The 20,629-nt window shown below is 37.5% G+C and overlaps 1 protein-coding gene across 1 annotated transcript in view; it reads right to left on the bottom strand.

Moving 5' to 3' along the window:
• The window catches only part of itfg1 (integrin alpha FG-GAP repeat containing 1), a 163,333-nt gene that overhangs the window by 91,955 nt on the left and 50,749 nt on the right, over positions 1-20,629 (bottom strand). The window contains exons 9-10 of the mRNA XM_026175418.1: positions 18,075-18,175; positions 5,288-5,439 (exon numbers count right to left, since the gene is read on the bottom strand). Of these exons, the coding sequence (XP_026031203.1) occupies positions 5,288-5,439; positions 18,075-18,175 (253 nt within the window). The remainder of the gene's footprint in view (positions 1-5,287; positions 5,440-18,074; positions 18,176-20,629) is intronic.

Below are 20,629 nucleotides of genomic sequence, written 5' to 3' on the forward strand. Positions count from 1 at the left end.
AGTGCTCGCTGACTCATACACCTTGAAAATGGTTGTTCTGAACATTTTATATGATGAGTGACAGGGGTGGAAAGGCTGGAATATTGCTTAGAAGCATGCTGATACAGCCCAAGGCACAACACAGAGAAATATTCATGCTGGAGAGATAAAATAGAGAAAATAGTCATACTGCAAATATTGTATTCGCTTTGTAGCATTTATTTTTTATCTGAGAAGGTAAACAGTGGACAGCACTTGGACTTAATGGGTATTAAATTATTATCTCTGTGTATATGAGAGTGCAATGATGATGTAGGCCCATTTTAATCCATTGGTCTGATTTCACTTGCAGTTATCCGCTGAAGTTAAAGGTTATGGTGACGGAGGTTTGGGAAAGCCTCAGAATTGCAGGAGCAAAGATCTGACTGAAAGTGAGGTTTCATCTAGAAGGTCATCTGGCTGTTTTCAATTACTTGAGACGCACATGCTGATGTGCACGCTGGAGACACACTTGTAATTATCTCCAAGTTGCTTCAGGCAGATTACACTTTAAAGCTGACCTTTGCACATTTTATTCAGTCTATGAATGTGATACAGTTGAGGGTGGGTGATTACAGCTGAGGATAATCCCAGTCTGTGAGGGCTGTGGCTGACACAAACAGTCTTACACTCTGCATACAAAAGCAGTTTAAGAGTGGTTCATATTTTGTGTTATACCTAGAAAGTAAAGCCATTTACTGGTTTATCTAACTGCACTCTGTAGCAGCTTGTGGCAAATTCTCTTTAAATAGGCATCTTCTGAAGCTTTGACACTTTCAAAGTCACACTAATGATGGTAGTACAATATACTAAGTTTGTTCTTAGTATATTGTACTACTGTACTATGTGTCCAATTTACTTGCATAACAACTTATCACAACTTTGGGTGATCAGGACCTACATTGGTTTTTAGAGAAACAGTAGATCTTTCAAAATAATTCAAAATAAAACAAAACAATACCTTTATTACTATCTTAATAAAATTAGATGTAATTAGATTAACTGTTGCATAAAGTGAATGTTCCCAACCCACATGCAGGGTTTATATCTGTAAACATGTAAAAGGTTCATAAATCATTATGCTTTTGTCAACGTGACATCTCTAACACTACTTAGTCTATGAATGGTGAACCTCAAATGACTAAAGTGCAATTAATAACTGCTTTTTTTATTTTATTATTTTTTATTCGAAGCCGTAACAGAAAATGGGCCATGTAAGTTTGTGAATAAATCATACAGCTCTACAAGCTGCTTCATGCCTGGAAACAAGAAGAAGAATCTGCTACATGTAAACTGCACAGTGACATACTCTGTCATCTATGCCAGAAAAGGAGATATTTTATCATGAGGATTCCGGTAGAAAGTTTCTTGCATGTGTAAAAGGCAACACAGGGAAAAGGTCATGTCTTTTACTTTCACACTACGTTTCTTTCACTGAGACCGCATTGCTCTCTCTCTCGGTCTTGCTTCCCATCTCAGTCGGCATCCCAAACTTTCTGGCAATCACTGAAATGCCTATAAAATTTCTTTTCAGCAGGAAGCAACAGCCTTGTACTCTTTGTTGTGATGTTCATCTGTGTGAGCATGTAACAGTGTGCACGAGACAGAGCAAGAGTGACAGAGAGAAAGAGTCTGGAGGGACCATCTGTCCTGTGACCTGGACATAACGTAGACCAGGAGGAGTGCAGCTCTGGGAACTGCCGATAGACATTAAACTGCACAAAGATAAAAACCTAAACACGTGGCACAGATATGAAGACACAAACACACACAGTGACAGTGTCTTGGAATTCATAATGCATCCATCTCTTTCGCTTATCCAGTTCAGGATGGTGGTGGTGGGTGGCTGTAGATGAGAGGTGGGGTACACCAAGCTGCCATTCTATTGCTGGGCTAACACAGAAAAACAGACAACCATTCACACTCACATTCACACCTATGGCTGATTTAGAATACCAGTTAACCTAACATGCATGCATTTGGACTCTGGTAGAAGCTGGCTAACCTATGAACATGCAAACTATACACAGAAAGGCTCCAGCTGGCTGGGGAATAGAACTCATAATGACTGCTTCGCAAAGAAATCTGTAATTATTATTAGTAATAGTATTGAGAAAAAGTATTACTAGAGGATAATTCTAGTTTTATGCTGATATAAAGTTTCTTACCCTGAAATGGTAGGTGATGCAACTGATGCCTTTGACAGCAGTGACAACAGCTTTTTAAAGTGAAAAGGCTGGATAGTAGGTTACCTACATTGCTTACAACCTAAAATTTAAATTAAGCATACAAAAAATTAATTTAAAAGTGACTCCTCCTTGAGATTTATTGGGTTTGCCAACTTTCTGCTGAGCAAAATCTATTCTTAATATCTTCAGCTATTACACATAGAGAAACATAAATTCTAATTCATAGAACTGTAGTGTCATGAATGACTTGAAATGTCTAAGAGCTTAGCAGTCTGAATGACATCAACAGCAAACAAACTCTGAAATCATCTTAGGGTCAATCCTACAGCCATCACAAACAGTAGAACTACATGGTACTTAAGTATATTGTCACACTGGCTTTCAAGATCATTCATTTCCCAAAATTCCCTATTAGCAGGTCTGAGGTCTTAAAATAGGAGGAAAAAAGAACAGCGGAATCAATAATTAAGCATTAATAAGATAAGAAACATATCATTCTAAAGCAGTATAAACAACTTGGTTTTTTTTAAGCTTGAGTAGTAAGAGAAAATGGCCTCATTCATACTAAATGACCTTCCAACTCTCAATTTATTCCTTCTGCTGCCTCCATCTGCTCATTGTTCCATTCATTTCACTCATCTCACACCCTCTCTTCTTCTGTTCTCCTATTTTGAACACTTAAATCAACATTCATTTTCCTGCGAGGAGGAGTGACGCGGACTGGCAGGACTTTCATCTGAAAAGCTGCTATAAATACCCAGTTGAACGAGAAGAGATGGAGAGATGAGAGAGAAAAGAGAGAGGCGGAGGGGGAGTGGGACTTGAAATAGACTAGTTGTGGGCATTACAAATATTTGGTTAGATGAGAGCATCTGAGTGGAAAGAATTTACAGAGACAGCAACGCCCGATGCAGGTTGGACTTCAGAGCGCTGCTGAATCCAAAGCAGACGAGGAGGTTGGTGGTATTTCATAAAGTATGTGAACAAAAACAGCTACATCTGATCTGTCAAGGCTATCCTCTGAAACCTCGTACCTTTTACTCAAAAGAAGCAATTCAGACCAGAGTTGTGGGAGAATGGTTGTGTATAGGCCTATAGTCTAAGCATGATATAGAATTTACTAATCAAGCCACTGGCACTGTTATGCTAATCTTCTAAGGTTTGTGGTAGCTGAAAGAGATCTAAAAAAATCTAAAAAGGCATCTAAAAAATTCTCTAACCTTTTTTTTCTCTCTTTATCCTGCTCTGTTTTCATTAGTTTATAACGTCATTTGAAAAGTTAGCTGGAGCAGACTATACTATATTGGTAAAGTGTACTGCAATAATGTCCCTGACCCAGTAGAGGATTACAAAGTTCAGGCTTCAGATGAGAGCGAAATGGAAAAAGGACGAGAGGACGGGAGACACCATTGCTTTTTGTGATTAGAGCTTTTGAGAAATAAGCCATTTGTAGATGAGGGTGAATGCAAAGAGTTAAGCCCAGCAGAACTTACTGATAATTATACAGAAAAATAGAGTTCAAATGTGTCTTTTGAAGCTCTTACCCAACGTCTTACTACTTCTGACAAACACAGCAATCAGTATGCATAGATAATCGCAGCCTTGACCTCTTCAGCTATCTTATCATCATCTCTGAGGCAAGATAATCCACAACAAACATGTCCTTCAATAAACACATACTCCTTACTCCCAGTGGTTGTGGTGCTTGCATTTTAACGCATGCAGCAATGATTTTTAAAGACTAGGCTTATCAGTCACAACGTCCATAAGCTGAAGAACAAACTCACCTTAGTCGCCTTCCTTCCAGCCTGTGCTCAGTAACACTTCTTCATTAAATTATGATGTCATACATTCTTTCAATATTAAATAGATTTGGTTAATGCTACAGTCACACCAGGGGGGGGAAATGCAGAATAACATAGGTGCCTGCATTTTATATATGAATATAACCAGAATACATCCAACTGCACGGCCCCGAGATTGAGCGTGCAACACTATCAACCTCTGGATGACCAGTTTGCCATTGCACCACCTGAAATTGGTCACCATATGTGAATGCATTGAACATGTTAGAAGTGACCGTGCTTGAGGAAGAGAGCTGTTCTGGAAGTCTACTGTGAACAGGATTGCAGGTCTATTTCTGAATACCTTGTACACTGCAAATATATAGTTTTCTGCCTTTGAGCACTAGGATGAAAATGTGTTGCCCAAATTAACTGCCTTTGTGAAAATGTAAATTAATAAGGAATAAATGCTGCTATATTATCCCTCCTGTCCCTTGTGGGTGACTGTTGCTTTTGTAAAAAAACATTTTTTTTAAATGTCATAATGGATAGTGCTATACTGTCAGGCATATACCCCCACCCCCACCATGAGAATGCGTCATTTGCAAGTACACTAATTTCACAGTAAATTAATGAGTAAATTCATCCACCGTGTGGCGTCTTTAAGAAAAGAAAGAAAAATACATTTATAGTTTTGAAAGCTAAACAAATTTGCATAAGCCATTTAATTATGCATCTTGAGTTATTAGTTTCCAATCAATTCAAATTTATGGTGCTGCTGGAATACTATAGTTAGTATAATCTCATCAAATGTAGGATGCTACACAACAAATTCAAATGTGGTTAATAAATGAAGCAAACTCAGAGGTTTCCATGAAATCTGAGAGTCTCATGATATTAATGTCAAGAAACTAGAGTAATCACTATGCAAACAAGGTTTGTACGTAGCTGCACTACATGCTGTAGGCTCCTCCTGGACCTGTGCATACTGACAGTTTATTCCTCTGCACTGATGGCTCATGAAGTGAATGATGGGAGTCAAACATTAGCTGGATTGGAGTTCGGGGACCTACTTGACAAATTTCCAAGGACCCTCTGCCAAGTGAGGATTAGCTTCATTCTCACATGAAATTATTTTTTTCAAGACACGATCTTATACAAGGATCTTGGAGGAACTTGAAAATTATATCTACATATCTCACCCTCGCACAAGTAGGTTTATTACAGAACAAAACCTGCAAATATGCACACATATGAGGAGTTATTAAATGGAGCTCAGGTGTGCTTTGTTCCTACCTTCCACTTTTGTTTTGGAGGACTACCAGGGCATCAGGGAACCCATCCAGGTTGTAGTCCCCAAGGTGAAGGGCTGGGGGTTGACTCGAGTTATCTGGCACAAAGCCCCAGACAGTTTCTTTCCGCTTGAAATCTGAGAGAACTGGTATCCACTGCAAAAACAAGTCCCCCAACAGTTAGTCATCAATCACAGTCATACCAGTGATACGTTACTGGAACCTTTAACAATCAAGAACAACAAGAATACAAAGAGAAAGGTAAACAAATGAGCCTGGTAGAGAAAAAACGTTTGTGTATATTTATCTTTCTCAAAGAAAACCGGAGATTATAACTCTTGAACAGTGTTCAGAAATCTGATATATATTAAATAAATACAGTAATAAAATCATGAATATTTAAAGTTGAATTTACATGAAAGAAACAAATTTTACATATTCTGTTAATCATAAATGACTTGGTTAAATTACCTGTCTGGAGTGGTTGTTATATGAGTTTAACCTAATTTCTTGTGGAATCTTTTATTTGCATTTCAGGTATTATTTGTACTTTAACTGCATCACAAGTTACAGATCCCTTTGCCCACACAGTGTATACACCTACACATTCATACGGTACGTATGCCAATGTAATGGAATTTTGACAGCAGTAACAAGCTTAAAGAAAGAAAGAAAAAAAAAAAGAAAGAAAGAAAGAAAGAAAGAAAGAAGCAATCTCAAGCTAATGACAAATGATTGCCTATTTTCAAATGCTTTTATCTCATCCAAATCAGCAGACTAAGAGCAATGGTTCAGGCAACTGACATTAATAGCAATTTTTCTTTTTTTTTTTTCTTAGTGCGATTAGAGCACTCCAATAATACTCAAACCTGATGGTCCAACAGTGGCTAGCTTTAAGAGCATAACAACATTAAGTGTTTCAAAAATGAGTTTCTTTGAAACTTTCAGCAGTAAAGTAAAAAAAAAAAAAAAAAAAAAAAAAAAACATGACTTAAGTTTAATCCTAAATCTTCTCACCATGTAATAAATCATTCTCTTTCTCCTGCAGGATCTTGAATAAAAACTAAGGCTGCAAAAATACTTGACAAACACTAAGTATTAGAGATGTGAAAAGGAACTTATACATCTCTAACTGGTAGCACTGGAATTTTTGCAACTCTGTAATGTTCAGTGTATTTTCCCAAACGATTTTTAGAATGAACAATGTGACTGAATAAAACAAAATATACAGAAATCAGCCTACATTTCACTTACATACTACATTGAAAACAAAACTGTCACCTATAGGGGAGTTTTAGAATCAGATGTTGTGCATGTGCTCACAGCCCGCAGTCTCGTTTCGATGCAATTTTCTTTACACGTTAAGAGAATAATGAAAGTAGGCCCCCCACCTTAGCAGCATCATTTTTGCAGTTCGAAAACTGACTTACATGACATGTTTGTCCTATTACTGTTCTCCAGTTGCCTACAATGGGAAAAAAATGCTATTGCTTTCCATGTTGCAACAGAAAGGTTTTATTGTCCAAATATTCCTAAACAATTAATTTCAGCAAAGTTGTTACCATGATGGCCGTAATGATCTCTCTGCTGTGATTAGTGCCATTACAATGAGCTGTTACACAATAGACTCCTGTGAATTACTTACAATTAAAGAGAATGAAGTGTTACACAAAGAAAAGGGGGAGACTATTATCAGCCCAAATTTTCACTTTTATAAACAGAGGTTTATGAGTAACATGTGTTATCAATCAGTGCATGTATTTGACATCAGATGGTCTACAGTTAGCATTAAACTTGGATTTGAGATACTTTGAGATGCCTCGTCCTGATCCCCGATAGGTATAATAAGGCACACCCAACAACCCACAGAGCAGCCATCAATCCATTCATCAATCCTTTTACTGTAAGTTGCTGTAGTTTTACAGATATAAAGGGAGGGGGGAAAAAACCCTTTTAAAAACTGCACTAAACGGGCAGTTTGTATTAATTACATGTGCAGTTTCTAGAGAGGCATAAGAGGGGATGCTAGAGGTTTAAACTATTCATGAATGTTAAACATACACCAGGTGCAGGGGAGAGACACCAGAGATACATTCACCACGACTGCCACTAATGGCTCCTAATACAACCAGTATGTCTCGGAAAAGAAAACCATAGCCTATTTCCAATTAGTTTGAAATCCATCATGAAAATCGTAATCCACGTTTTCTCCAAACCAGCTGTGCACACTACATGATATAGAGGTAACACACGATTGCCTATTCGTAGGCGGGGTAGTGGGCTTAGGTCACGTTAATGATGTGACGCCTCAGTGGCTAAATGCAAAATGAGCATCAGCAATTTGCTTAGAGGGTCCCAGGTTGAAATATCATTTCTTTACTCTTCATTTTCAAAAACAAAGAAAATAAAGAATAGTCATTGGCCAAGTAAAGCCCCCCCCGCTTCAAGATGCTAACAGAAATCCCAGACAGCATTTAGAAACATGACTAAAACACAGTTATTGGCTTCTCAATTCATACTAAAAAGCCAAAGTGCAGAGCTTGTCTTATTCCCTTTGCTTAATTACTTTTGGTTTGACTCAGCAAATGTAAAGACACAAACTGCCATAACTAAGTACCACAAAATATCTGCATAATTTCAAACAATTGCATTTGGTTAAAATTGGTCGCTTTGCCCCAATAAATGCTTAAATATTATTTAAATCATCATTTTGTTTTATTTGGAAGCCAATTAAAGATACTTAACCACTTTAGCTTTTATCATGCAGAATATTTTTATCGTGAAGGTAGTTGCTTTTAATATCACGTTCAAGTTCTAATTTAGTGAAACATTACAGTTGTTTTCATAAATCATGCAAATAATGTGCTTTAATTCCTTAAGCGTACAAGCAGTAACTTGAACTGACTAAATGTAGGCAGAAGATTGTTGAGGTGACAGTAATTATTACTCTTCTACATTCAGATGGAGCATTAAAAGCGAGAGCGTAAAAAAAGAAACTAAAATCTACGTTTCATCTTTTTCTGAAGATAACACCGAACTTGGAGCTTTAATGCAATGGTGCCCAAGTAAGCTATCATTAAATGACTGTTAAGTGATGTTGCGATCCAGCTTAAGAGGCTGACTGCCTGCCATATGGGCGTAAAGCTTGGCCATGATTACTGCCATCCAGAGTGGATGGAAGTGCCAGAGATTGCGGCAGTGCAGCGACTGGCAGAGAGAAGCGAACAGAGAGTAAGACCCACAGAGGCTGCTGCCAGCCTATTTGCGGCCAGTAAACACAATGCTAGACATGGATGGACATAATAGTACACTGTCCCACAAAATCATTCTCATTCGGACACATCCAGAGAGGTGGAACAATTATTCCCCTGTTAACGTAATGCCGGGGGCAAACATGTTAATTTCAGTTATTTACAGTTTTTTACTCAGGGAAGTCACCAATAAGACATCGGGTGGAAAGAAAAGAAATGGGAGAGAAACAAATGAGAAAGAAAGGAGTGAAGATGACAGGCGTGCATATACTTTAGTTTGGATGAATACATGTAGGCCTTGATCTAAAATGACAGACTGTGCTTTAGATAATGACATATTACTGAAACTGGCACTGCTTTATAAATCCAAATGATATTTATTTTCAATCCAAAATCTCTCTCTCCCTCATTTATTGAATTTTTTAAAAAGCTATAAGATGTGGTGGTTAGAATTGTGTACAAGTTTTCCAGACTGATTGGGTTACTAGATTTTCTGATTACATCTTCAATCTTTGCCCTGTAGTCTGCCAGCCGAATTAATTCACAGGTGAATTCTTTCCTCTTGAGTCCTTTGGTCCCTTCTGTGCTCTAGATTATATGTATATATGACATTCTCTCTCAGGACAGAGCAAGGCCTTTGCTGGCCGCCAGCCTTATCAGCACACCACTGTGCTGCTATAGGCCCTGAAGCAATCATTGTACTGTCTGTTGCTCCTTTCTGACGCTGATTAGAGGAAGTATGAGGAAAAGCATGGAGAATACAAACAGCTTCTACACAACACTGAAGAAAATGCAGATGTGTATTGTGCACTGGGTTAAAGAGTTTAATCTAAGCATTATCGTTATGTGACAGTTGTTGATGGAACTGGCAAAGAAAATTATTAAAAAAATAAAATAAAATAAAGTCAAATAAAGTCTCATAAACAAAAGACACAAAAGTGTTACGATTAAAAACCTGCACTTACTTGCGTGTACACATACAAGAACTTGAATATGAGATAAAAAGATGCTTAATGAAACAGGGGACCAAAATGAAGCCTATCATATTAGTAATTTATTTAGCTGAGTGAAATCAAATGCAAGAAATACATTATCATTATGGTCTCTTATTACATCATTTCCTAAATAGAAAGATAATTTGTGTCTCTCAAACATTACCTAATGACACAGACACGTAATGATCACATTGTGTGAACATATGGCAGAACAAAAGCAGATGATGAAAGACTTAATTGTGGTAAACTGGCAAATGAAGTCATAAAGCAAAAGTGGAAGTCATAAGTTAACTATTTTCCAAGCAAAAACACCAATTCATGGTGTTTGGACACGGCAAAAAGAGGCCGCATTTTCACTCTGTTTTGGTTTTATTGGCCAGCAGTACTGTGTAGGGAATCATGCAAGGCTCAGTGAGGATATTAAAGGTTTCTAGTCTACTTAAATAATTTTTATTTCAGAAGCTGGATGAACAGCCAAACTGACAGAGCAGCTTTTTGAATAAATCATGAAGCAGTTACTCCTTCCTTGTGGCTGCAGAAGTTTTGACATTTAATCACTAAATATAGCAGAGTATTTTAATAATGTCAAGTGTGTGTCTTTATAGATTAATCAGTGGCTCTACAGTGTCCAGTTAAACAGAGAGATACTAAGTCTAAATAACTTGAGCTCGGTTCAAATGTCGACATATTAACATTAAATTGAGTGTGAGACTTTGTGTGCGTGTCTGCATGCAAATGTGTTAAAGCACAAATCCAAATGACCAAGTTAATGGAGATAGAGACGATGATGGGATTTGTGTGTGAGAGGTAATCTGATACCTTTAATGGTAGTGAAGGGAAGGATCCCGCATACAAATGGCTTTTTTATGAAACAGTGAGAAAACACCATGTTAAGACAGCTTATTATGGTGTTGTGCATGCACACACATGCACATTTACATGCAAAATGTGCATGTATGCAGAAAAGAATAAGAACTAGGAAGGGCACAAACACAGACCCAGACGCAAATTCGCTCTCCTGGCTTTGCTGATGACTAAAGTGAAAAAGCCGCGGCATGCTTGCAGACTCCCATTGATTCAACTTGGCGGAGAGAGCTCCCGCTTCATTAGGCCAAGAAATTAAAATGTGGGCGGCCTGCAGTGGAGGAGGGAGGTGGTGCGGGTTTATGGGGTGATGTGGGGAGGTGCAGTAATACTGACAGACAACAAGGCTGTCCAAGACAAGAAAAAAAAAGGAAACAAAAATCACAAAACAAAAACAAAAAAAAGTGTAGTAAAGCAGTGACTTTTATGCAGCTACTGATATAATGACTATAATGCTCAGCACACTAGAACTGGCATTAAAAGACGGCGTGGGACTGAACAGTACAGAAAAAAATTAAATGTAATCGTGTATTAATGGCTTTGATTATGAGTCTACATGTATGTTATAGCAGTGTTCTAGTAAATGACTCTGTTTAATTTATTAGCACAGCATGGTATTTTGAAAGAAAGCAATAATGTCTATTTTTGGACATTTTAAATAAAAGTTTGGTTTTCCTAGAAACCATAACATCAAAGAAAATACAACAGATGCTATATACAGAACATCCTGTAGTCTCAGATTAGTTACGCATTACAGCTAGAGAGGTTTTCTACTACTAAGTGTAGCGGAAATCAGAAAGGGACACTATTTCTGTAGATGACATCTACATTGCCTGCCTATACAGTAGAACACCTTACACTGATACATCCCTTTTCAGTTTTTAAGGTTTTCTACCCCTTTTTTCTTGTCCGGAAAAAGGCAGTCAGAGTCAGAGCCAGTAACAGAGTGAGACCATATGTCTTTGTGTCAGCTGAGCAGGGTGGGGACCCTGGTACCTGCTGTCAGTGTCACCTCTTTGACCACTAACTGACCGGCTGACTGGGAAGACTGGAAGGAGGCTGTCTGACTCACACTGGCATCCCTTGCAATGCCTGGGCAGCAACAGTAGGCAGCTGGCTTGGCTTTTATGGTGGCGCTTTGTATGTTTTGGGTGTGTTGAAAGATGACAGATGACAGAATCCACAAAACACCATCAGTCACAACACTAATAGCACTGACAGGTGAAGTCACATTGCTGTAACAGCGTGAGGCATACACTGTCATTGTTGTAGCAACATTGTTAGTACAATGCTCTGATAGGAAACTTTAGATTCTGACTTTCATCAGGAATGTTCCTTCAACACATATCTCCCACCTAACCACCATCTGGCATGTAATACTCTTCAGATCACATCACAATCAAATTGCTCATCCATGTAGATACAGTAGAACAAACTCAATCTAGAAAGTGCAACCCTGAAACCACAGGATACACCAGAAGTCCAATGTGCATTCCTCAGTGGGTTACAACTGTTTGTTGGTATGAAGGAGACCTCTATTATGCAAGTGTATTTAGAATTAGCTGACTTGTTTCAAAGAGAAAGAAGTTTGCTGATGGATTAAAAACAATAAAGTACAAGATGAAAACAATTTAAGCTTTGTACAGGACAAATAAAGTATGACAACACTATTGCATGAGCATTACTTTGTGCAAGTGGGATGTCTTTCTATTTGTCGTCACTTTAACATTGAACATTGAACAAAACCATTACAAACATCTTTGATTAGCATACTCCCCACAACTAATCAATTTTCAAATGTTTCTTTCGCCACAGAGTCAGGGGATGTGGCCTGTGGCCTTGACAGCTGCTACTTGAGGTCAGACACTCATTAATGCTCGGTGAAGAGTTTAAATGAATGCTGTGCTCAGTGCCTATGTACCACCAAGGGTCTTTCACAACAGTGTTACAATTCTGTGTTTATTTGCAGTGACGCTATGTACAGTCTATGTGACAACTTATTATAGAAGACTATTTATAGTTTTGCAAAAAAACTCAAAAATAAACATCAGAGACAGGTATTGGTAATAATTATTTCTTCATGGAATTGTTTAAATTGTACTGCATACCCATTTATTCAATTATTATCTGTACTTTTTGGAGCATACTAAAGGAAGCCAGTATGACCCCTTAGACCTCTATAAAATCTCTCACTTTTAAAGAAAAACATAGCCCATGTTGTGTGACTTTAGATATTAAAAAACACCATAATTTAAAAAAGAATATCTTAAGTACAAGAATGTCAATAACAGTCACTGTAAAACATCTGTTATTTTTGAAACGATTGCTCGTCTAAGTTAATATTATGATTACAAAAATCAATCTGTAAAGTAATTTCATCAATGCTTAAGCTATTTAGAACTAACCCTACACTATATGTCAACTCTGCCATTCATATTTTTTACTTTACCCAACTGGAAATGAGGCATGGTATTAAATGCTTACAGAAGCAGTACCACTGCCTAGGAAGTGCTCCCTCATGGTGCAGATTTCCTCTGACATTCAGGAGGCTGTTTTGTCATTTTGTGGTTTGGTTTGTGTTGCTACAATTCGTTTGATAGGTGTGGTACAAAATGAACCAGTTCTCTTTAGTAATAACCTATTGTGTTAAAGAATTTGGTAGGATTAAAGAGGGAAGGTCCAAAGTGAAATAGATGCAGTCAGTATGTGTGTCTGTAAAGACAGGGAATGAAGCAAAGAGAGTGTTGGAAGCCCCCTACGGTTTCTTTCAATATGGTAAACTAAATGCCTGGAGCTGCTGCAGAGGTAGAGACAAAGCTGTGGTGGAGACTGCAGGAAGGAACACAAAAACTGCTGTTTGGAGATGAACCGTTGATACACACTAGTTTTACTCAGTGGGTTTCATCCCATCTCCTCTTTGCCAGTGTACATATCACTCATTTTCTCCATCATTATCGCCCCTCCAGTATCTCACTAAATGGGCCGTTTCCCCTCAAGGTGACAATAACAGGACAACAAAAATCTCTCTTTTACACTTTCTCTTTTTCTTTCAGCTCGCTTTTCTTTACTTTATCTTTCCCACATAACCACAAAACCAACTCTTTTCTTTGATTTCCTTCTATGTTAATCCCTCCTGTAAGGTTTTACGAATCCTTTTCCTTATTTCTAAACTTTTCTTCCTTCATCTCTTCAACCATTTTCCCAGGAGAGGCATCTGCTGACTGTGTGCTTAAAATGGCTGGGAAGCCACTCTAAAGGAGCAACCAGCCACACACATAATGTAGGATCAGGCATAATTATAGCTGGCAGAGCATTTGCACAGCAAATAATGATGAACTGATAAAAATCAACAGAGTCGTGTAGATAAAAATACAAAATGTGTGTTGGCCTCTGTTAAAATACGATATTATGTAGACTCCACATTACTACAGTTCCTTGAAAGCATACAGTTGCAAAGGTTTGGGCACCCATGGGCAAATTCTATATTTACTTAATCTGGAAAGTAAAAAGGATCAAGTACAACCCCTGAAGTGAATGCATATTAAATATCAAGGTTTTCTTCATATGTTAATGCACTGTTCCCTTGTAGTAGATTATTTTTTTAAACAAATGGTAACTATTAATACCCGTCTGCAGTACTTTTGCCCAAAGTAATTCAAAAATGTTGTCAAGATGTTGCTATGTATACTTCATATGTTGATGTATCTGATGAGGTTGATCAGATTTCCTTCTGATTACTTTTCTTTATTTGCACATTATTGTTGTGCAGTAAAACAGTGCAATCATAGCAAGGTATTGCTTTCCTGTTTTGCTGTCCTTTCACATCTTGTTTTGACTTCAGCAGCTCCCCTTAACTACCATTTTATTTTGACTTGGCACAATTCCGAATTTTAAGTATCTTTTTATAGTCTTCCAATGCAATGTTGGCTTTGTAGGCATCAGATACCCATGAGATACAGTTACTTTGTGTTCCAGCTGTGACATACTGCCATAGAAGTGCACGGCAACTCTAAACAACGCTTGTGATTCCATGGAGTTCGCCACAGACTTTCAGAAGGATCCCAGAAACAGCTCCTCTGTGCTATGACAAAACCTATGTACCCAATCTATTTTTGAGCAGAGTAAGACAGCAGGAAGTCAGTAACATAAGTTTCATAGAGCATCCAGTCGATCTTCGAAATAAAACACCCTGGCCAGGTCCTGATGGTAATAAGCAAAAAGCAGAAAAAAGGTTTGCTACACAAGACTTGTTGTGGTTGGTGGTTGTGGTTGTGTTTCATAGAGATGTCCGAGTTGCTTACTGGTGATACCAGGAGAGTTCTGATGTTAGTTAAATCAGCAGCCTTTTACACAATTTTGGAATATTAATTATATTGATGTTTCAGGAAAGACTCATTTTACAATCTGCTTACTGTAGGGAGTGTATTTGTTTCTTTCGCCTTTAAAACTCAACAAAAAAAGTAATTTCTCAGTGTTAATTAAACGTTTACTTATATGTATGAAAGCTTAAAGATATACTCGTTTTCCTGTCACTCCGCTAAACCACTGCCACTCAAAGGAAGAATCCTTTGCCTGTCTCTTTTTTGACAGTGATTACTGTCTCTCAAGCAAATAGCAACACAGAAAACAACATGTGTTCACTTCATCCATCAGTGCAGATAAGTCCTTCTCACGCTACCTTCCCTTCTCTTTCTTCAACACTCCTTCTTTCACTTCCTCCTTCAATCTTTTTTCCCCCCCTTGTGGCTGACAGGCAAACAAAAGACGTCCATGTCCACAGGGAATGCGCATCAGTGTGTATCTGCATGTGTGTCTTTTGTGTGCACATGTGTTTGTGGGGGTGGACACGCAAATAAGCCTGTAATATTTCTATTTTGGACTGGAAATGAAAGTGGAAGCTTGTTCTCTGGTGGCAGAGGAAGGAAGAAAAAGGAGTGAGGCCTCATGCCAAATGGTAGGATGCAACTGAAAAGAATAATTCAAGATGGTACGTAGGTGGTGTTGTGTGTTCATATGAGTGCAAAAACATGTCTGTGCACATATAATAATTTCTGCATGGGTACATTTAATTGGATGGGACAGCATGTTTATGTGCATATCTTTTACTTCGATCTTGTATGGCTCCATAAACACAGTGACATGCAGTCCTTATGTCTTTCTAAGCAAGAGAGCCTCCTGCAGAGAGCCACGTGGGTAATGCATTCCTGAAATAGACTACCATTGTGCGGGTAAACACTGCTCTACTTTGCAGCGGAGTGATTGGTGAGGTGAACTTCACTCAGCGTTGCTCATATGTAAAAACACTTCAAATAATCTTTTTAAAAGCAACCTCTTTGGGTTATTACCTTAAGTAGTGTTACACAGATATTCAAGATGTCAGGGGGGGTTAGAGTGAATTTTTGTTTCACTCTAGATGACAATTAAGTGATTATCTAACAGTTACATTTTTAACTAATTAACTAATTGGTTGATTGAGTAATATTTTCCAGTTAAATGGTATCAGAAATATAAATCACTTTAAAACTACAGAGTACTATTTTTTTTTAATGTTATGCATTCAACAAAGTTAATGCTTATTTTCTCTAGTTTAATAAATTACTTTTGATTTTCTTTAAATTTCACTTGAGGTCATATACAATATTTGCAAATGTTTTGGGCACCTCATAAATATATATTTTTTTTAAATCAATCATGCAGTATCATCATGGTGGGGTCGGATCTGCCCCCCCAATTCATTTTGGAACAATTATTTTTTTAATGACATCAAAATTGTACTCATGAAAGATAAGCTGCAAGAACAAATTGAAAGTGTCTAAATCCACAGAAGAAAGGTGGTAGGCTATCCGGCATGTGCTGGCTGGGCAATAAAATCTTATATTTCTGGTGATATATAAAAAAACAAAAAAAATTAGTTTAACATTTTTAGGACTAAGTAAATTAGCGCCTTTAATCATCCCACTTTTTGTATGTGTTATCAGTGAGCAGCAGTCACTGATAACACACAAAAGATTATCTATCAAAACAAGGGATCAGCAGCATTATATTGGATTAGCATTAACCCAGAATTATATCCAGTTAAATGTGAGCACCATAGTAGCCTAGGAAATTTTAACCTCCTAGGACCTGGCGTCCACATATGTGGACATCACATTTTGGGTTATTTAGAATAAAATACTCAATTTTGCTCTACATGGGCCTGATATCCACTTACGAGGACATTATACTGCTTCTGTTGTATCAAACTTTTAAACAAATATCCTCATATGTGGCTCTTATTTTTCTTAAAAATAAGGTAAAAAAAAAAATCTGGTAATTCTTTGTTTTTTACATTCATCGGGCCCCAATATGCCCAAATATCAAAGAGAAATTAAAAATGCATGTCGTGAAAGAATTCGGGTCTTAGGAGGTTAAGTACCATAAGTGCTTAACACTTACCAATACCAATCACTAAAGAAAATCACCCAGTAAAGCTGCAGAATATTGTGGCATAATAACACTGAAAAATATATTTTTATCCCAGGATGTTACCTAGGATCGACCTTTCTAACCCGCCCCAAGGACTCTAACTAGGAGTTCTCCAGTGATGCTTGGTTGAGTCCTGTTTACTCTTGGGCTGCACACTGGCAGCCGCTAGCAACTCCTTCGCATGTGCTACCATAGCCTGGTTATGCTCAGTGTATTTTCGCCTTAAGTGGAAAACAAGTTTGTCGTTTCCACCTGTAGTGGGAACATCTTTCTTTCATATTTTGCAAAGTATTGTGCTTTGTTGGAGGTTGTTGAAGTAACTCGCTTTTTAGGTACTAAGTCGTCATTGAAGACTTCTTGCAGCTCTTGATCTTAGACTTGCCTGTGCTAGTCTCGCTGCTTGCACTTAGGGATGTAAATGCATGGCAAAATATTGCTATATGACATTTTTATATCTGGTATTATCATGGGCAACATGATATAGCACAATTATACAATGAGAAACCTCGTAACCAACCCTTTAAAGTACCCTAAGAAGCCTGTGCATAAATTTACTTTGGAGAGTTGGTGCCATTATAAAGGACAGACAGTATGTAAAAATATACATATTACTGCATTACTGCAAGTATTGTGTCATACCACCTTCACTGTATTATCACATTTCCTGAAAAGACACTGTTCAAACATTCTGTAAAGGTAGTTGTTGTATATCTGTCACTTTTTAAATGTCTCTCTAAAAGGTTGTTCCATACATCTTTAAGAAATCATCTAAGTTGTTGTTATGGCTAAATGTTTTGTCAGATCTCCACATCTGAACAGTACGTGTCTTTGTCTGCTTGCATTTACATTTTCAGTGTGAAATGAGAGTGAGGAAAAAGATAATAACATACCAAACAAGATATGCTACAGTTTAGAGTATACTAAAACACACAACAGGCAAAACTGCTTTTTGTTGTGCTACTCACTATACTAACAGTAAAAGTCATTTACATAGAAATGACAACAATCCTTTTCATCCACATGAGATCCAATCTATCTTTATTTTGGGAGTGTAATAAAATTCAAATTTAGAAAAGAGGACAGTCAAGCAAAGAAGTGAGGAAAACAAATGTAACAAACATTTGTTGTAACAAAGAATGAAGAGTTTAACAAGGATAAAAGCAAACTAATACATTTGAATGACTTCAAACGCATCAAAATATGGTCAGGTGCGTACCTTTGAGTCTCTTGAGCCTGACTTGGCTAGGTAGATGGTACTTCTTTGACAGCTTTTATCCAAACATGCAGGAAGGAGATGGTCCTGGTAGCCATCGCCATCTGCCAGAAACATACACAAAACGTTAAATCACAAAGCAACAAATTCTGATTGAACACAGGGTTATTTTGATGCTTTACTTTCTAAAGCTGTGCTATTTTCATATTTTTATTCCATTACAATGTCTCACTTTTTTTTCTCATGTAGAAGATGGATCACAGGAGCACCTGCTTGTTTTTCACAAGCAAACACAAATCTAAGCAGCACTTGTCTCTTTGATGCCTTTTAACAATGTCAGTAGAGTTGAGTATCATTTTCTCAACTGATTTTCATTGCTATTAATTATTCTAATCATGATGCCATGCAGGGTTCTGATGTACAAACAAGGACAGAGCCTCCAAAATCTAAACAACAGTTTTTCAAAGCACAAAACACTTGAGTGCACCAGGTATGGCTTTGCCGCACAAACTAAGTTAAAATAGCCCAAAAAAAACCCTTATTAAACCATGCTGACTGAATCTTAAATGTTTCAACACATTTGCATCAGCAAGGATAGACAAAACTATGGGCACTAATAGAACTTCTTATAATGTTTTTGTTGCTTTTGTTATAAGTCGTCTGTCATTTGTTGAGTAACATGAGACTGTTACTCAAAATCTGTTAGCAACAAATACTGAGAGGATTTCATTGATTGATGACACCATGGCCATTATTAGCTGTGCTTTTAAATTTGATTCTTCATCAGTTCTCTCATTGATTCTTGATCAATTTACTATGTGAAAAAAAAAGGCCAAAGTGCCAAAGCAGCTTTTTGGCGTCAATGAAAACAGCATAGAAGATGACTAGCAAAAAGCCTCCATATGACTCAGGTGTGAAATGACTCGAATAAGTTTGATTTCATTGCTGCTCAATGCGGCATCTATCAAGGGAAATGTTAAGCTTGTATGTATTGAATTTTGATGAACTGGAAAATATCCTGTTCCTCAAATTCTAATATGAGTTTGTAAAAAAATGACACAGAATTGTGTTATTGTCCAGTTCCTTACAAATATCGAAGTAAAGTCACATTCCTTTGACTTGCACGAGTTTAGGACCTTTTCTCCTATTGCGGATATTTTGACTTGCCAAAGCACAGGGATCACAGGTGCGCTCAATAAAAATAATCAGCACTGAATTCCAATTGAGTATTAAATCTTCAGACCCTTGCAATGATACAGGCATGCTTGCTGAATTATTAAGAGGAGATTTAGTAAATTAAGTGAAGCCATCATCACCTTCGCTACTTACACCTGTGTTCTTCTTGTTGTAACAAGAAATCTTCCATAACTAAACAATTTACTTTGGCTTAAAAGCACACATCAAAACACTAGAAAGACACAAATAACAAAAGGTTTGAATATCAAGTAAATGGTTTGTTGCACAGCTTCTAACATTTTGCTGGGCCAGTTCATAAAAACACACCACTTGCTCTGTGTTCATGGGTTGGCATGTATTGACACCAGACATAAAGTGGTGAAACTGCTTCCAGCCTTCTCATCGCATGGTTTATCTGAATTTGTTTCAACAGGACAGAGCAACACTCCCAGACAGATGCTGTGCCATGTGGAAGGAGAAAACTGAATGACATTGATGATGAATGACAGTACAAAGCAGGGGAGGAGAAGAAGCTGAACATGTCTGTCAGGGGCAACTGAGCAAGTGACAGAGAGGGGGGAAAAATGAGTCAGATAATTAGATGCACTACAAAACAGAACAAGTCTAAAGGTCATTAAAGCCAAGTTTTCTTTAAATAATGCACAAAATATCAAAACATTTCCTGCTGTGATGCAAACACACACTCAATTTTATTTATATAGCGCCAAACCACAACAGCAGTTGTATCAAAGTGCTTTAAATTGTGAATAGTAAAGGTAGATGTATTTATTTCTTATAATTTTTAATACTGATGGCTGATAAAATTTCAACAAAATAAACATTAAAAAAGGTGGAGTTTTTTACACTTTTAAAATATAGCTTATTTCCAGATTTTAAAATTGGCTTCTGAGTAGGCAATGATACATTTTTCTTTTCTGTCTTATTTAAACTTTAATATTCATGAAATATTACAGTTTCAGACTACCAAAGGCTTAAGTATCATCATCTTTTGCAGCCTTGGTGAGAATGTTTGCTTATGTTTACTTCTCCCATCGCAGCCAACACACTCAGGACCTTCTGTTGACGTAAGACCGTGGTACCATGTGACAGAGAGATACAGGAAAGTATTCTTTAATGCATAATCCCAGTTCCATGCAGTCTCTGGAGAAGATGTGGAGTTGGAGAGGTGTAGGCATTTGAAAGACGGGCAGGTCCTATCACATAGAATGAATTGTAGGAGGCCAGTATTTTGGGAACGTGACCGCTATTTGTTAATAAATGTCGGTATATGCTAGTCATTACTGCATCCCCCAATGTTGGAGAACACAATTCCAGCAACTCTAGCTCAGTTAGCACACAACCAAGCAGAAGCTGCAAATATT

This window comes from Astatotilapia calliptera, chromosome 1 (assembly GCF_900246225.1).
Source record: "Astatotilapia calliptera chromosome 1, fAstCal1.2, whole genome shotgun sequence".
Taxonomy (NCBI): Eukaryota; Metazoa; Chordata; class Actinopteri; order Cichliformes; family Cichlidae; genus Astatotilapia; species Astatotilapia calliptera.